Source organism: Muntiacus reevesi, chromosome 7 (genome assembly GCF_963930625.1).
Source record: "Muntiacus reevesi chromosome 7, mMunRee1.1, whole genome shotgun sequence".
In the NCBI taxonomy this organism is placed as follows: Eukaryota; Metazoa; Chordata; class Mammalia; order Artiodactyla; family Cervidae; genus Muntiacus; species Muntiacus reevesi.
This window is the reverse complement of record NC_089255.1, coordinates 25,011,204-25,028,906: the sequence shown is the minus strand read 5'-3', so window position 1 is coordinate 25,028,906 and position 17,703 is coordinate 25,011,204. Positions and strand designations below refer to the sequence as shown.

Genomic DNA, 17,703 nt, shown 5'->3' with positions numbered 1-17,703 from the left:
AGAGAACAAAAAAGCAGGCTGGGATCAATACCAGTATCCCTGTATTGCTAGTTCACCAAAAGTTTTATCGGAAAGTTGAGAGTGAGAGTCTTGAATACTTCTCTTAGCCCAGTCCTGGTCAACTTTAGTTAAACTCACGCCTCCCACTCTTTGCAGTTTTATAAGTACAAAGTAAACAGGTGAGGAATGACTTTTTTTTCTCACCTTCTCTGGATTAGATAATCCTCTAGGATATCTAGGCAGCGTACCATCTGGGAAAAGATCAGAACCTTATGGCCACCAGCTTTAAGTTTTGGAAGTAACTTGTCAATAAGAACCAATTTGCCAGCTGAACGAACCATGGCCTGCAAGTGGAAGTCATGAGGTATGATATGGCAAGCTTCTCTAAACTCTGTTAGGATTTTTTCTTCTGCACCTGCCAAAAGAAAAATCAAACCTGATGGTGAGATCCAGAGAAACACAGAAAGGCTGCAGTTTATTTAACTGAGATAAGGAAGCAAAGAAAAGAAAATAACCTGACTTGATATCAATATTACTTGAAAACAGAATTTCAGCAACCCCTCAACCCTAAAATATCCTCAATTTTGTTAATACAAAATATTCCACATTAGTCAGGCTTAAGAATTGGGTAAAACATGTAAATATGTGGACAAGGACTAGAATAGTACATGAAAACCACTATTACCACCATACTCCCATCCAAAACAGAAATAGCAACATAGAATATCAGTGAAGACAGAACAGAATTCTTAACAGCAAATCCTTTTTAACTTCAGAGACTATGCAGAGTCAAAGGGTCAGAAAGAACTAGAGGAAGACGTTCCACTTGAGAATGGTTTTAAAAAGAGAAATCCCCTCTATTTCCAAACTAGGAAGGATCAGCCAATAGATCAGCATCTATTGTTCCTGAAGAACACCACTTAGTAATCAAGGTAACACAGAAATCCAGGTGTTTCAGGAGTTCTCTCACCATTGATGAGATATGGGTGGTTGCAGCATTTGCGCAACTCCATCATTGTGTTGAGTAGATTCGGCATGTTAGTATGACCTGCCCCTTTGGAAAGAAAGGAGAAATTCTTCTCCAAAATAGCCCGGTAGTATTTCTTCTGAATGTTGGTTAGCTCTACTTCAATAATGGTCTCCTGTTTGGGTGCCAGGTTCTTTTCAACATCTTCTTTGAGTCTTCTCAGCATCATTGGTTTGAGAATGGCCTGTAGCTTTTGAACCTGTAACCAACACAGAGGAAAAAATAATAACATGAGGACAAACATTCTCATATTAGATGGAAACATGGATATCAATGACAGTAGATATCTGCCTAGTACAAATTTTTTTATTCTGCATTAGTATCGCAACAGACAACTTCCTACCTGTTCTTCTGTTTTGAGATCCCCAAAGTCTTTGAGGAATTCTGATTCTGATGGAAACTGTGATGGTTCCAAGAAATGAAGCAAGCTAAACAGTTCCTCCACAGTATTTTGCAATGGTGTTCCTGTGAGCAGCACTTTGTGCTCCTAGAAATGGAGAATACAGAAGAATGATAAAACTCAAAAAGACTTCTGGAGTTTTCCATCAAGTATATAAGTATAATTTCCATTTCTTTAACTGTAAAATTATGGAAATGGACCAGATTACTCTTACTTGTTGCCTCTTTTGATAAATATGAAATACTCAAGAATATTCTTGATATTATTTAACATATTAATTTCTTAAATATTATAAGGCAAAAGAAATATTTAGAACATATTTTTTCCAATTAAACATGCCTCTCCACACTCAAGTCCCCATGGATATCCATTAATATGTCTCCCTCTAAGAAATGTACCTGTGCGGGATTAAATACGGCCATTGATTTTTGGTAGTTCCGCCTATCAAGATTCACCACTTGAACATGGTCATGACTTATAACTTGCTCTGACAATGAGAATGTAGCAGAAGTGGGTACCATGTGAGTTTCAGAGCCTCAAAGGCCTTGCCTTCCACCTTTACCCTCTTGGAACACTACTCTGACTCTACCAGGTACAGAAGCAGAGTCTGGCCCACAGAGGGGTGACAGTCCACATGGAAGATGGCCCAGCCAACAACCAGTACCAGCTGTCAGCTGCAGCTGTATTACTGACTCCAGACAAGACCACTGAAAAAATGAGATCACTGAGCCCAGCCCAAGTTGCTGAGCTATAAAGTCATGAAAAACACAGTTGTTCTAAGTCACTAGGTTTTTGGATATTTTGTTATGCAGAAACAGGTAGCTCATTTAACATCCCACCTCTTCAACCAATTGAGAACCACTAACCCACAATCATCTTCTACCTCTAAAGTTTATATGAATTTTATGATTTTCAGGCTACCATTCCCATAGGCCATACCCACCACCCAACACCAAGATTCTATTCTTCTCTATGAAATTAATTCACAAAGAATTAGGATTACTTAATTCTAGGTGTTTCTGGCCACAAGTCAGTGGGAGGAACTCACCAGGTCCATGTGCTTGAGACTATCAAGCAGCTTGCAATTACGGTTCTTTAGCCGATGGGCCTCATCAATGATGACGCACCGCCATTCAATCTCACGAAGCTCAGGACAGTCTGACAAAATCATCTCAAAAGTGGTGATCAAGGCATCAAACTTGTATGCACCTGGGATGAGGCGCCCCTAAGCATGAAAGCAATAAAGTCAGAAAAGGCCTAAAATGTACCTAAATGAGCAGCTCGTCGGGACTACATATTCTGCATTTTATATTTAGGTAGGCTTAATAGAAAACACAAATTGCACCACCACCCACCTCTGCCACTGTTCATATTCTGATGAACAGTGTCAAATCATTGAATCACTGCCTCCTCAACACACTCAGCTTCTTGGGAAAATCACAGACCTTACTGAAAGAAGCTGGACATTCTTGACTTTGCTGCATGCCTACCTCATGTATTTCAGCCCTACATCTTCTGTTGGTAAACACTAAAATCCACAAATGTTGAGCACTGCTGAAACACACAAGATAAAACTAAAAGTGAAACAGCTAATGTAGTATGTGGTAATACTGGTTACTATCTAAAAATGGACAAAAGAATCCAATTATCTTAACAAAATTAAGAGCAACAAAATATGACTTGAATAAACTTGGGTTTCGTAGAAATAAAAATGGGAAACTAATGGTAGGAAAAAAACTCAAAATTCAATGTTAAGAAACTTTTTCCAAACTTATATAGAAAAAAGAACTAATCTTGATGAAAACTTCAGCAGACTTAAAAAAAAAAAAAAGGAAGAAATGTCTTATGTTCACCATTTTATGGATCAAGGAAATAAAAGTAGCTAAATGAATTTCATTCTGGAAAATTATTTCTTGATGAAAACTAATCAATGCTGGCAAAACTCTATTTAAAATGTATATATTCATGAATAAAGTCAGAATTTCCACTGGATCAAAATAGCAAAGCCAAAAAAGTATCCTGCATAAAGTAGACAACACCACCTTACATCACAGAGAGTCTCAATAAAAGTCTCTGACTCATATAAAAGCTTCTAAAATACCAGGTACTCTGGCCTATTCTCTAACCCATAACATGTGCATTATATACAACTCACCCGTGAATCTTTGCAGTACATTTCATATTGCTGTATCATCTGCCGGCTGGCCAGACTGCCATGGTAGACAATAGTGTTCATCTCTGTCCATGTGTTGAATTCCCGCTCCCAGTTCGTAATTGTGGACAGTGGGGCAATGACCAGGAAGGGGCCATGGATACCCACATTATATACTTCCTGCAAGAAGGCAATGGACTGAATGGTTTTGCCCAATCCCATCTCATCAGCCAGGATGCAGTTCTGCCTGCCAATTCATCACAAAGAAAAGCATGTCAAAAGAGACCATCTTATAAAAAGTACATAAAATGAACCTTTTCTACAGAAAATAAATAAAAATAATCCCAGACTTAGCCTATATTTTGTGGCCCCACTCTTTTCTTTACCTGTTATACCAATTAAAGAGCAGCCAGTTGACCCCTTCCAACTGATATTCCCGTAACTGGTTTCTGTTTTTATACTCATGTGACAACTCCAACTTCTTCCAGGCACTTGCCTGTGGACGATTCTAAGAAGTAAGAAATTTTAATAAATGGGGTGGAGGCACTAACAAAATTAGGTAAACTTACTAGGTAGTTCTAATAGGTGAAGTCAATTCAAAGACACTATTGCTTGGATTAAACATGTTAAATATATTCAAATTCATGACTTCACAATGACACTTTAATAACAAAAAAAAGAGAGAGAAAAAACCCACTGAGCCACCAAGGAAGTCCAAGAATACGGGAGTGGATAGTCTAACCCTTCTCCAGCGGATCTTCCCAACCCAGGAATCAAACTGGGGTCTCCTGAATTGCAGGCGGTTTCTTTACCAACTGAGCTATGAGGAAAGCCCAAACTCTATATGAGGAAAATTAAATCATTCCCTATATGAACTTTACACTCTAAATGCAGATGTACTTACCACCCTTTTGAGTTCTGGGTGCCTTGACTGGATGCGTTTAAATTCTCGAATCTTGCCCTCATCAACATCCTCTTTGAGCTCCCATGTACTATCCTCGTAGGGCAGAGAGCACCATTTCACCAGGTAGTAAATTACAGGCTAGGGGAGAAGAAGTCAGAGCTTTAGTGAAATGATGCCGTGTTCTCTGCTGTGATTTGGAGATTAAGAATTTGACTAAGTGTCAAAACCTAAAAAAGGTGCCAAAAAAGTCAGGCTGAAAACACCAGCTATAGGCTCACCTGCAGACGCACTGTACTATTTGTGCCTTTGATCATGCTTCCAAACAACTTATCAGAATCTAAAAGTGAAATTTCTACCCAGCACTATCTAGGATACTAACCACTGAAACATTAGGCTCACCAACCAAGCATATTAAAAAAAAAAATTCTATATTGTGTTGAATTAGATTGAAATTAGAAGATATGGTAGTCCCGTTCCATACTATCCTCCTGGCACCAAATATAATAACAGTGGAAGCAAGGTTGCTTTTAGAAGTGAGAAACAGGTTAAATCCATAGGAACAAAGCAGGGCTGAAACTACTGGACTTCTGAGTTCCTGGAGCTCTGAATGTAGGTGCTATTTCAAAGAGCAGTCACATGAGAAAAAGAGCAGTCATATGGTGATAAAGAGATTTCCCTGTGAGTCCCAGGAACCTAGGAGATAACCACAAGAGGTATCACTGAAGAGAGGTAAGAGTGAAAGGGGAATGCTGAAGCTCCAATCACACTGCTATGCTCTATGCAGGCATTCTAGTGGTAATATGGCTCCCATTCTCAGTACTTAAGATGACTCCTGACTTGACTGCATTTTCATTTTGGGCTTATATGAAGCAAGAAGAATTAGACTAGGCCTAGTATAATCACCATGAAATCTCTAAAAATCAACTGACAGAATACTCCTTAAAATAGCCAGCAAGAAGTGTAAAGATGCAAGTGTATAAGAGAGAGAGATCATGAAAAAACTAGAATCTATGTAATTTCTCTTTTACCTTTTTCTTTATTGTAGTGACTCGGGTCACTTTCTACATAAAGACATTTGTTCAGGTCACACATTTCCAGCATCATGACTTATTTTCCAAGGATTTTAATTAATATTTATTATAACACTTATTTTTACTACTGTGTAATGCAATAAGGATGACAGATTAAGCTCATTTTGGGATGGGGGAAATAGGCAAAGTTTTTATCCAATATTAGAAGTGCAAATTAGGGTACTAAAACACTTTCATCTGTCATGCCAGGTCTAATAACATTCCAGAGGGGCCTAATCAAAATCTAATTACTTTTGGAAGATGAAAGTACAAGTATAGTGATAGAGAGCATAACATTTTTAAGGCTAGGAAGGCTGAGAACCTGAAAGTAATGAGAATAATATAACAATGGCTAGCCTGTCCTGACTAATAACTGGTCCATTCCACTCTCACCTCCCACAAATGAACAATAAGCAGTAATTTCCACCCCTAATTGCAAAAGCAGAAATACGTGGTTTCAGAGGTATTCTTGTTAGGATTTAAAGACACTGCATTATAATGACTTTGTATAGCTAAGGTTTTATCTGAGTAACCTTGAAAGCTTATAAAACAAACTTGGGCTTTAACAGATGGAAGACTTTGACTCTTAGGTTCTACAAGGATGACATATGGGAGCAAGTCACTTAGTTTGTGAGTGAACCCAGTCTGCCAGCTAGCAACTGATGTCTTAACAAGGCTCTGCTGTTCCCTACTAGTCACTCTGTAAGCAGGAACTATTTTGAGTGATAAAATTTTGATGAAATGTGACCCTGTGATGTTAAACCAACAACTTAGACTAGAAGTGAGGAGTTCTAACAAAGTGTTTAGTTCATGGTCCAAGCAAATCTGAATAAAAGAGAGCGATGTTGAATTCACTGGTGGCTTAGATCTACAAAACTCTTGGTTGGAAAATGAAAAAAAGTGATTAATGAAAGAAAACATGTCACCAAATGTTTTAACATATGTAAAATCTGCTACCCAATCTAAGAAAGCTTTAGTTCTGGGGTTCCTAAACCAAGCTATGCATGAGAACCCCTTGAAGAACCAAGTTAAAAACACAGATCTCTTGGTCTTACCCTAGATGTACTAAATCTGCACTTGTGGGAGCAAGACCCCACAGTCTGTTTAAAAGGACTGATTCAAATGTAGTATATGTTTTAGTGACAAATGAAAATGCATTTAACTGATGCTGTGCATGTGTGCTCAGTCGCTTCAGTCATGTCTGACTCTTTGCGACCTTATGGACTGTAGCCCGCCAGGATCCTCTGTCCACTGGATTTCCCAGGCAAGAATACTGAAGTGGATTGCCATTTCCTCTTCAAGGGGATCTTCCAGACCAGGGGTAGAACCCGTGTCTCGTGCGGCTTCTGCACCGCAGGCAGATTCTTTACCACTGAGCCACCGGGAAAGCCCCAGTTCAGGAAATAAAAAATTCTCAAGAACACAAAGAAAGCTATGAGTCTATGCAAGGGTTTTTATATTCATATATTTGGAAATTAATAAAGGATTCCTTTCTCTATCCCCACCTTTCACCCTCAACTAAATGTCAAAGGTCTCTCATATAAAATCTGAGAGAAAATGAGACCAAGGTGAATGAGTCCTTGCAAACGCAGCTTCCAGATATCTGACTTCAAGAGAATCTTTCTCTTTAGCCTCTCTCTGTACTCCTCTACCTTCCCAATATCATTCTGAGGATCTCTCAGAAAAAATTCAAAAGTACCTTTTCAATCCAAGAGATTTTTCAGCCAAATCTGAAAAATAAAGGGTGGGCAAGCAGACAGGCAGAAATCTTTAAGGCCTCTCATGTTCCTCCACGACCCAACTCACCTCCCCATTGTCCTTGTCAATACTGTGAGACTCATCCAATATCCTATCCACCTCTACATAGTCTGGGTTGAAGGGCTCTTCATCCTAGAGGAATTATGAAACCAAACAATAAAACCAAAAAGATCACTGTCTAGGAAATTCACCCTTCCACCCAACCTTTAGTGGATATCCTTACTTGAAAAATTATTAAGGAAAAAAAAAAGGGAGTTCCCCATTTTCACCCTATCAAATCCTACACACTTACCTTGTTTGCACCTATCTTCTCATACTACCAGATCAAGTGTCACTACTCCTAACAGTGACTATTCTCTCCATATATGCTTTGGATCTCATTCCTTCCTGCCTTCTTAGGAATCCCTCTCTAGTGTAACATTGCCATAATATACACACATGTTCTACTAGCTCACATCTTAAAAAGACCTCTCTGACTCTACATCCTCCTGCAACTATTCTTCTGTTCTGCTTCACATGTAAGCTTTCCCAAGAGTTTTAAACACACAGTACCTTCATTTCTTCACTTCTTTATTTGTCCATCCATTCTACTCTTCTACTTCCATCACATAATGAAACCACTCCTCAACATCATTCATGATCTCCAAATTGCCAAATACAATGGAAACATTTCTGTACTCACCTTAATTTACAGCTACAAAGTATTCAACAATTCATCTTTCTCTTGAAAGCACTATCTAGACTTTTCTGAGACACCATATTCACTTTTGTAGCCTTATTTTGGTTTCACTTTGTGTTTTGGTCAATTCTCAGTCACTTTCACTGGCTCTTTTTTCCCTAAGTCACTGGTATCTAACTTTGGGTGATATCCCCAGATAAATAACCCAAGGCTCCAAAGAGAGATCTCAAAGAAACCATAGGGAAAAAAATTCTTCCTTCTTATGGCACTTTCCCACTGATTTTTGTGGCCTATCTTTTCCCTAATATTTCTCCTATCACTCTGGCATAGTTATTAAGGCTTTAATAACAATGTATATTCTGATACATTCCAAATTTTAATTGTAGCCTAAAAAATCGAGTTTTGTATATCTATCTCCTTGCTAGACGTGTTATGGAATTTTAAACTTAGCATGGTCTAAACTAAAATCTTGACTTTCCCCAAATCAGTTGCTTCTAAGATCTTCCATTCTTTAATATCCGTCTATGTAAGCCATCATACCAATTGCCGTCAATCCTACTTTAAAATAAACTCAAATCTATCCCTTCTCTCCTAACAACTGAAAGCACTCTGCGATAAAGCTGTGATAATTTCTCATCTAGAAAACTTCAGTGGCCTCCTTACAGCTTATCCTGCTTTCATGCTTACTCTTCTCCCATCCATTCACCAAAGTCTAGATGATCTTTTAAAGGCGAAAACTGGTTTATATCTTTGGCCTGTTTTAAATAGTCCAATGGTTTCCCCTTTTGCACTTAGAATAAAAACAAAACTAAAAGGTCTGTAAGCACCTGCTTCTATCATATATAAATACCACCATGCTTTCAGTTCCTCATCCTATCTCGGGGCCTTCATATATTGCTACTTCCCATGCCAGGGGTACAATTTACAGGTGCTTATGGCCTTGCTAACTTCAATTCATAATTCAATTCTCAGTGAAGCCTTCTCTGATTATCCAAAGCAGGCATTTTTTAATGTCTTTCTATGCTCCTTCTTTCCTGGTACTTATCACAATTTGAATTACTTTAAAATCTCTCTCTCCTCCCCCATTAGACAGTGAGCTATATGAGAACACAGACCATGTGTGATTTGTTAACCACAGTGACTAGCACATAAACAACAAATAAGTGAGTGATTGATTTGGCTAAATGACCTACCTATAAAGGCAAATCTGACTGGCACACAAGTCAGTTAGCAGAGCTTAGCTCAATGGCCACAAATTATATATCTAGTATCAGCTGAAATGGGATTAGTTTCATTGCACATTTCACAAATAAGGCTTTAAAAGAACATAGGCCAAAAAAAAAAAAACAACTTCCACAACCCAATCATTATTTTATTTTCATATAAAAAGAAATTATAAAACCTACATGGTCCTGCTTGCTCTCCAAGTGATGTGGAAAATAACTCACTTATTGACAAGTCTGGTGATATAAAGTTAGCTTCATCAGATGTATTTAGCTACAACTGGCCTTTTTTTCCCCTAAAGCTATACATTATTCCTTCTCTTTCAGTCTTCTTATTAGATCTCTTCCCCCATAGGTCTTAAGAAACTTTGAAAAAGAATTCTTTTTCTCAAGGCACTTAGTATTTTAAATACAGATTTTAAAACTCCCATTTTGGAAAAGATGTATGTACAAAAAGGTTTCAAAGAAAAATAGAGTGTTAAAATACAGCTCAAGAGATTCTCATAGATGCTCCAGTACTTAACTAGTAGTAACACTGGATATTAAAGTTCATTTATCACTATTTCTAGTTATACTGGATTAGAAATTTGAGAAAATAAATGTTCCCTCTTAATGATATGGTTGCTTATGTCTACAGATACCAGCAGTTGCTAAAGACTGACAATAGAGGGAGAAGAATGCCTGAAGTGGACAGATAGTTTATCATCTGTTTTGAAAATACTTCATGAATATCAAACAACTCAATTTCAATACATTCTATAACTTATAAAAAGACCATATTTAGACCTGGTAAAACAAACCATAGGGCAATTAAATAAGGAGAGTCCAATGATCGAAATGAAACTTATATACCCATATATATAAAGCAACTATAAGTCTTGTGAACAATCTATCAGGGATAACCCCAGAAATTTATGTTTCTATAAAATAAATGATAAGCAATACCTATTCCTAATTACCTCATGGAAGAAGTGTCTCATCTGAGCCATTTTGGTTTTGAAGCGCTTTAGTTTTTGATGGATCCTCTTATCCTTCTCCAGTTGCGAAATGGTGGCCCATTCACAGTGCAGATAGGAGCTAAAGGAGATGGAAATAGTCAGCCATGGTATGAGAAGTGGAACTGGCAAGTTAATGTCTGAGATGAGGAGATTAGCCAAAAGCAGACCTAAGAGTATGCTGCTTCAATGCAGAGATAGTCTCTTATCAGATCAGTGCCTCTTAAACTTTATTTTGTACACCAACCACTTAGTCTAGGGTTGGCTTGAAAGTTCACATTTCTAACAGGCATCCAAACGATGCTAATTCTGCTGGTCAATGGATCACACTGAGTAGCAAGGTCCTAATATCAGGATTTTGTCTTTTCATACTGTTCATGAACAGTAGGATACTGAAAGAGGAACTCCCCAGGTCGGTAGGTACCCAATATGCTACTGGAGATCAATGGAGAAATAACTCTAGAAAGAATGAAGGGATGGAGCCAAAGCAAAAACAATACCCAGTTGTGGATGTAACTGGTGATAGAAGCAAGGTTCGATGCTGTACAGAGCAATATTGCACAGGAACATGGAATGTTACGTCCATGAATCAAGGCAGACTGGAAGTGGTCAAACAAACAAACAAAAAAGGAAGTGGTCAAACAGGAGATGGCAAGAGTGAATGTCAACATTCTAGGAATCAGCGAACTAAAATGGACTGGAATGGGTGAGTTTAACTCAGCTGACCATTATATTTACTATATATGTAAATATGTGGGCAGGAATCTCTTAGAAGAGATGGAGTAGCCATCATGGTCAACAAAAGAGTCTGAAATGCAGTACTTGGATGCAATCTCAAAAATGACAGAATGATCTCTGTTCGTTTCCAAGGCAAACCATTCAATATCACGGTAATCAAAGCCTATGCCCCAACCAGTAACGCTGAAGAAGCTGAAGTTGAATGGTTCTATGAAGACCTACAAGATTTTTTAGAACAAACACCCTAAAAAAATGTTCTTTTCATTATAGGGGACTGGAATGCAAAAGTAGGAAGTCAAGAAACACCTGGAGTAACAGGCAAATTTGGCTTTGGAGTACGGAATGAAGCAGGGCAAAGGCTAATAAGAGTTTTGCGAAGAGAACGCACTGGTCATAGCAAACACCCTCTTTCAACAACACAGGAGAAGACCTACACGTGGACATCACCAGATGGTCAACACTGAAATCAGAATGATTATATTCTTTGCAGCCAAAGATGGAGAAGCTCTATACAGTCAGCAAAAACAAGACTGTGAGCTGACTGTGGCTCAGATCATGCCAACTCCTTATTGCCAAATTCAGACTTAAATTGAAGAAAGTAGGGAAAACCACTAGACCATTCAGGTATGACCTAAATCAAATCCCTTATGACTATACAGTGGAAGTGAGAAATAGATTTAAGGGACTAGATCTGATAGAGAACCTGACGAACTAGGGACAGAGATTCATGACATTGTACAGGAGACAGTTATCAAGACCATCCCCATGGAAAAGAAATGTAAAAAGGCAAAATGGTTGTCTGAGGAGGCCTTACAAATAGCTGAGAAGAGAAGCAAAAAGTAAAGGAGTAAAGGAAAAATATTCCCATTTGAATGCAGAGTTCCAAAGAATATCAAGGAGCAATAAGAGAGCCTTCCTCAGTGATCAATGCAAAGAAATAGAGGAAAACAACAGAATGGGAAAGACTAGAGATCTCTTCAAGAAAATTAGAAATACCAAGGGAACACTTCATGAAAAGATGGGTTTGATCAAGGACAGAAATGGTATAGACCTAACAGAAACAGAAGATATTAAGAAGAGGTGGCAAGAATACACAGAAGAACTGTACAAAAAAGATCTTCACGACCCAGATAATCACAATGGTGTGATCACTCACCTAGAGCCAGACATCCTGGAATGTGAAGTCAAGTGGGAATTAGAAAGCATCACTACAAACAAAGCTAGTGGAGGTGATGGAGTTCCAGTTGAGCTATTTCAAATCCTGAAAGATGATGCTGTGAAAGTGCTGTACTCAACATGCCAGCAAATTTGGAAAACTCAGCAGTGGCCATAGGACTGGAAAAGGTCAGTTTTCATTCCAATCCCAAAAAAAGGCAATCCGAAAGAATGCTCAAACTACCGCACAATTGCATTCATCTCACACGCTAGTAAAGTAATACTCAAAATTCTTCAAGCCAGGCTTCAGCAATACGTGAACCATGAACTTCCAGATGTTCAAGCTGGTTTTAGAAAAGGCAGAGAAACCAGAGATCAAAACGCCAACATGCGCCGCATCATCGAAAAAGCAACAGAGTTCCAGAAAAACATCTATTTCTGCTTTATTGACTACGCCAGAGCCTTCGACTGTGTGGATCACAATAAACGGTGGAAAATTCTGAAAGAGATGGGAATACCAGACCACCTGACCTGCCTCTTGAGAAACCTGTATGCACGTCAGGAAGCAACAGTTCGAACTGGACATGGAACAACAGACTGGTTCCAAATAGGAAAAGGAGTATGTCAAGGCTGTATATTGTCACCTTGCTTATTTAACTTATATGCAGAGTACATCATGAGAAATGCTGGGCTGGAAGAAGCACAAGCTGGAATCAAGATGGCCGGGAGAAATATCAATAACCTCAGATATGCAGATGACACCACCCTTATGACAGAAAGTGAAGAGGAACTAAAAAGCCTCTTGATGAAAGTGGAAGAGGAAAGTGAAAAAGTTGGCTTAAAGCTCAACATTCAAAAAACTAAGATCATGGCATCTGGTCCCATCACTTCATGGGAAATAGATGGGGAAACAGTGGAAACAGTGACTGACTTTATTTTTTTGGGCTCCAAAATCACTGCAGGTGGTGACTGCAGCCATGAAACTAAAAGATGCTTACTCCTTGGAAGGAAAGTTATGACCAACCAAATAGCATATTAAAAAGCAGAGACATTACTTTGCCAACAAAGGTCCGTCTAGTCAAGGCTATGATTTTTCCAGTGGTCATGGATGGATGTGAGAGTTGGACTGTGAAGAATTCTGGGCACTGAAAAATTGATGCTTTTGAACTGTGGTGTTGGAAAAGACACTTGAGAGTCCCTTCAACTGCAAGGAGATCCAACCAGTCCATCCTGAGGGAGATCAGTCCTGGGTGTTCATTGGAAGGACTGATGCTGAAGCTGAAACTCCAGTACCTTGGCCACCTCATGTGAAGAGTTGACTCATTGGAAAAGACCCTGATGCTGGGAGGGGTTGGGGGCAGGAGAAGGGGACGACAGAAGATGAGATGGCTGGATGGCATCACTGACTCGATGGGCATGAGTTTGAGTAAACTCTGGGAGTTGGTCATGGACAGGGAGGCCTGGCGTGCTGCGATTCATGGGGTCGCGAAGAGATGGACACGACTGAGCAACTGAACTGAACTAAACTGAATGTCAAGATTACAAGGGATTTTATCAGGAACCACCCATACCCCCACTTTTCTGTAGGCAAATATTAATCAGTCAATTTCTGAGGTTCTCTCTGAACAGACATTTTCCTCACTAAAAACAATCTGGGTGACGAAAACTATTTAAAAAAGTTGGGGGGGGACACATTCCCAACCAGGATAGACTATATGGGAGAACTTATTACAACCCTGTGGAATTTGGGGTGAAAAGCTTTTTTTCATAGATCACGTACTAGTTCTTGTACTTGACAAAGAATTCTTCTGCTTCAGTATACTGTCCAGAAGGAAGCTGGGAAGAAAGAAATTAGTTATTAATAACTCATTTGTCAAAGAGAATCCTTAATTTTAACACACGTGGTAGACTTTCATACCAAGAAGAAAATATGTATCATCCAGGATATATCACTGACTAAAGGATTAAAGAACTTAACCTGGTATTTCAATGCTAGAAGCCTGATAGCTGGAGAAAATAAGCCCTTTCTGGATTTAAACAGATAAGTAAAAGAAGGGGCAATAAGACAGTTCTTACTTGCCACCTAACTTTCCTCCACTATCTCTTGTAACTACTTTGTAGCAATATAGACTGACATCCAAAGGTGCTCATTACATAAAGCCTGTAACTGTAGCATTATGGGCTAACATCGAAAATTGGCCTCACCTCCTTCTTCACAATACGCATAGAAAGCACTTTGTCTACAATGGCAGCATCTTCTTCACTGGGATTCTCCTGCAGGAAAAGATGCAGTCAGTCAAACAAAGAGATTGTGAGCAGCAAGACACACATCTCAAATTGCTTAAGCTCTCAGCTTACCACAAAGAACTGCATGGAAGGCAAAGTCTCGCCATCTGGTTCCTGCACTGGCTCAGGAAGGATAGGCTCAGTTTTGATTGGACCAGTTACATCCACTTCTTCTTCTTCTTCATCGTCTGTGATCTTTATATCCAGATCCTCTGTATATTTTTTCCGCTTAACTTGGCGGTTCGAGCGTCTTTTCTACAGGGGCAAAAACAGTCAAAAGAACTGCTTAGGTCTCCCAAAGAGAAAACCTTTAAAACTATTTGCCTATAGTCATCTATAATCATGTACTTAGATTTGACTCCAAACTCCCTAGGAAAAATCAAACCAAAAGATGATAAAGAGCTTATTTATCAAATTGTGTGATGTTAAACCATGTTAACTTATTCTATATATTACTATATATATATATATATACACTGAGTATATATTAATTTCCTGAACTCTTTCATTACAGTATCAGAATCCATCTGAAAGTAACCTGGGTACTATTGGCAAGAGGCTCTGAACAACTGAAATAGAACTCTCTAAACTCTCTACCTGCAGGGTGCAATGAACTTCACACCAGGAACAGCCCTGAAGTTCACTAGTACAAAAACATTGTTTCTAATTGCTTGTCTATTTTAGTTCTAAAGTTTTGTTTGTTTAATAAATAGGATCATACAGCATGTACTGTTCTGCTGCTTACTTTTTGTTAACATTTTTCTTGGAGATGTTTTCCATATCTATGAATTTCAGATCTACCTCATTATTTCAAGTGTTTGAGCAAAATTTAATTAAATAATCTCAGTAACAGGTGCAGTTCATGATAAAAATTAGGAAGCATGGAGAGAAAAAATTATTTTTCAGTAATGATTATAACCCCTGGAAAAACCCAAATCTAATAAGTCATTAGAAGCAGAACTACTAAAATTGATTTGTAAATTCAATTTTAGTAGTTAGTAGTACAATTTAGTACAATCAATTGTACTAAAATTGATTTGATAAATTAGCTGGGCATAAAGTTAATTTTTAAAAATCAACAGCATTCTTACACAGACTAAGCCAGAAAATACAATAAGAGAAAGTCATTTTATGAAAAAAGATCATCTTAAGTATCAAATTTAGTAAGAAATCCAAAAAACCTATGTGAAGAAAACTTTAAAACACTACAGGACATTAAAAGAGTTGAATAAACAATGAAATATATATATATATATATATATATATATATAAAACCTCTCCAATCACATAAATTTGAAAAACAAATTTAACAAAAGTTTTAAATTAGATAAGTTGATTCTAAAATTCAACAGAGAACTAAACATCTAAGAATAAATAAAATATGGAATTGTTGGGTCAATGGATATTGTCAAATTTTGTTCTATAGAAATTTTCTTCATGCCAGTGTGTACTCTTCACCAGCAGTGTATGAGTTCCTATTTCAAATGGAAATATGAAATGGAAAAATGGAAATATTTCATAAAAATATGAAAAGGTATACTTGGCTTTATCAGATTTTAAAGCCAGTATAAAGCTATACTGATTAACACAGCTTGGTACCTCTCCAAGAGGTGATAAACAGGTCAATGAAATGTGTCCAAATACAGATTAAAATACTTAGGTAGATTTAGAGCATGATAAAAATAGTACTTTTAATCAGTGAGGAAAAAGTGGATTATTCTATAAATGGGATTGAAAACAAACCACTAGCCAAACAAAACAAATTTGTTTCTTATATCTAGAGGATATAAGAAACAAACAAATTTATAAAAAGATTGAATGATTTCAAAGTTTAAAAAAAGACAAAATTTCTAAAAGATGTGGAAGAAATTTTTTCTTTAAATAATCATGGAGTAGGAAAGGTGTTTCTGATAAATCGACTGATCAATTTGATCTTACAACTAAGAAAAAAAATCAACACAATAGAACTATGAGCAAATAACATGAATAGACAACTTTTGTAGAAAAAACACACAAATGGCTTTCAACGTAAAATGATGCTCACACTCACAATAAAACTGTTACAACTGAAAACTAAACTGAGATACTTTTTCTTTTTTTGCATCTAACCGAGAGGCAAAAATCTGAGTTTGATCAAATATTTGATATAGGAACTCATACACTGCTGGTGAGAGTACACACTGGCATGAAGGAAATTTCTATAGAACAAAATTTGACAATATCCACTGACCAAACAATTCCACTTCAAAGATATTATCCTACAGATAAATTTGTACATGTATACAAATCTCTGTGGGCTTCTCTGGTGGCTCAGTGGTTAAAGAACCTGACTGCCAATGCAGGAGACGTGGGTCCAATCCCTGAGTTAGGAAGGCTCCCTGGAGAAGGAAATGGCAACCCAGTCTAGTATTCTTGCCTGGGAAATCCCATGGACAGAGGAGCCTGGTAGTCCATGGGGCTACAAAACAGTCAAACACAACTTAGCAACTAAACAACAACAAAGAACAACAAATCTCTGCCAGCAGTGGTAGCAAAAGACTAGAGAAAACCTAAATGCCCACTGACAGGGGTTGGATTGAACAAATTACGCTATAGTCAGAAAATGGAATACTATAGAACTATATAAAAAGAATGGGATAGACTGACAAGAATGAACAGTGAAGGTGTGCGCTGGAACTCTCACTGCTGGTCGATGTGTAAAATGACAATCACTTCAGAAGGCAGCAGGTTCCTATAAGGTTAAAAGGTCAAATGTTTAACTACCCCATAGTCTATCAACTCCTGGCTATTTAGCTACAAGAAGTGAAAACCTATGTCCACAAAGCATATGTACTAAGACTGTTCACTGCAGCCTTACTCAAAACAGCTCTAAACTGGAACAATCCAAATGTCTAATAGAATGAATAAACACTGGTATATTCCTAAAGTAAACGCTTCTCAAGAAAAAAAAGAAGGAATGGACTTCTGATACATCAATATGAATAATTCTGAACACCACTATGCTGAAAAAGGTGAGATCCAAGAGTATATACTATGTGACTCCATTTACATGAAGTTTAAGAACAGGCTAAGTTTAATCTATGGTTAACAGAAATGAGCACAATTGTTGCCTATGGGGAGACGGGGGGAGAGGATGGTGAAATGACTGAAAAGAGGGTACAAGGGAGCCTTCTGGGATGATGGAACGTGGGGCCTCAGTAAATAATTTCTCTACTTTGGTGTATATTTCAAATTTTTCATAATAAAAAAGAGTGTCAAGAAGAATGGGCTGGATCTATCTTTTCTAATATAGAACTATATTTAAGATACACTGTTA

The 17,703-nt window shown here is 37.8% G+C and overlaps 1 protein-coding gene across 8 annotated transcripts in view; it reads right to left on the bottom strand.

Moving 5' to 3' along the window:
- CHD8 (chromodomain helicase DNA binding protein 8) overlaps positions 1-17,703 on the bottom strand; it is a 60,840-nt gene that overhangs the window by 16,065 nt on the left and 27,072 nt on the right. For all 8 annotated transcript variants that reach the window (XM_065941420.1, XM_065941415.1, XM_065941419.1 and 5 more), the window contains 12 exons: positions 14,460-14,642; positions 14,307-14,375; positions 13,882-13,937; positions 10,173-10,290; positions 7,360-7,443; positions 4,484-4,621; positions 3,966-4,087; positions 3,583-3,826; positions 2,476-2,652; positions 1,371-1,514; positions 971-1,226; positions 205-415 (listed from right to left, as the gene is read on the bottom strand). In XM_065941420.1, coding sequence (XP_065797492.1) covers positions 205-415; positions 971-1,226; positions 1,371-1,514; positions 2,476-2,652; positions 3,583-3,826; positions 3,966-4,087; positions 4,484-4,621; positions 7,360-7,443; positions 10,173-10,290; positions 13,882-13,937; positions 14,307-14,375; positions 14,460-14,642 — 1,802 coding nt within the window. The remainder of the gene's footprint in view (positions 1-204; positions 416-970; positions 1,227-1,370; positions 1,515-2,475; positions 2,653-3,582; positions 3,827-3,965; positions 4,088-4,483; positions 4,622-7,359; positions 7,444-10,172; positions 10,291-13,881; positions 13,938-14,306; positions 14,376-14,459; positions 14,643-17,703) is intronic.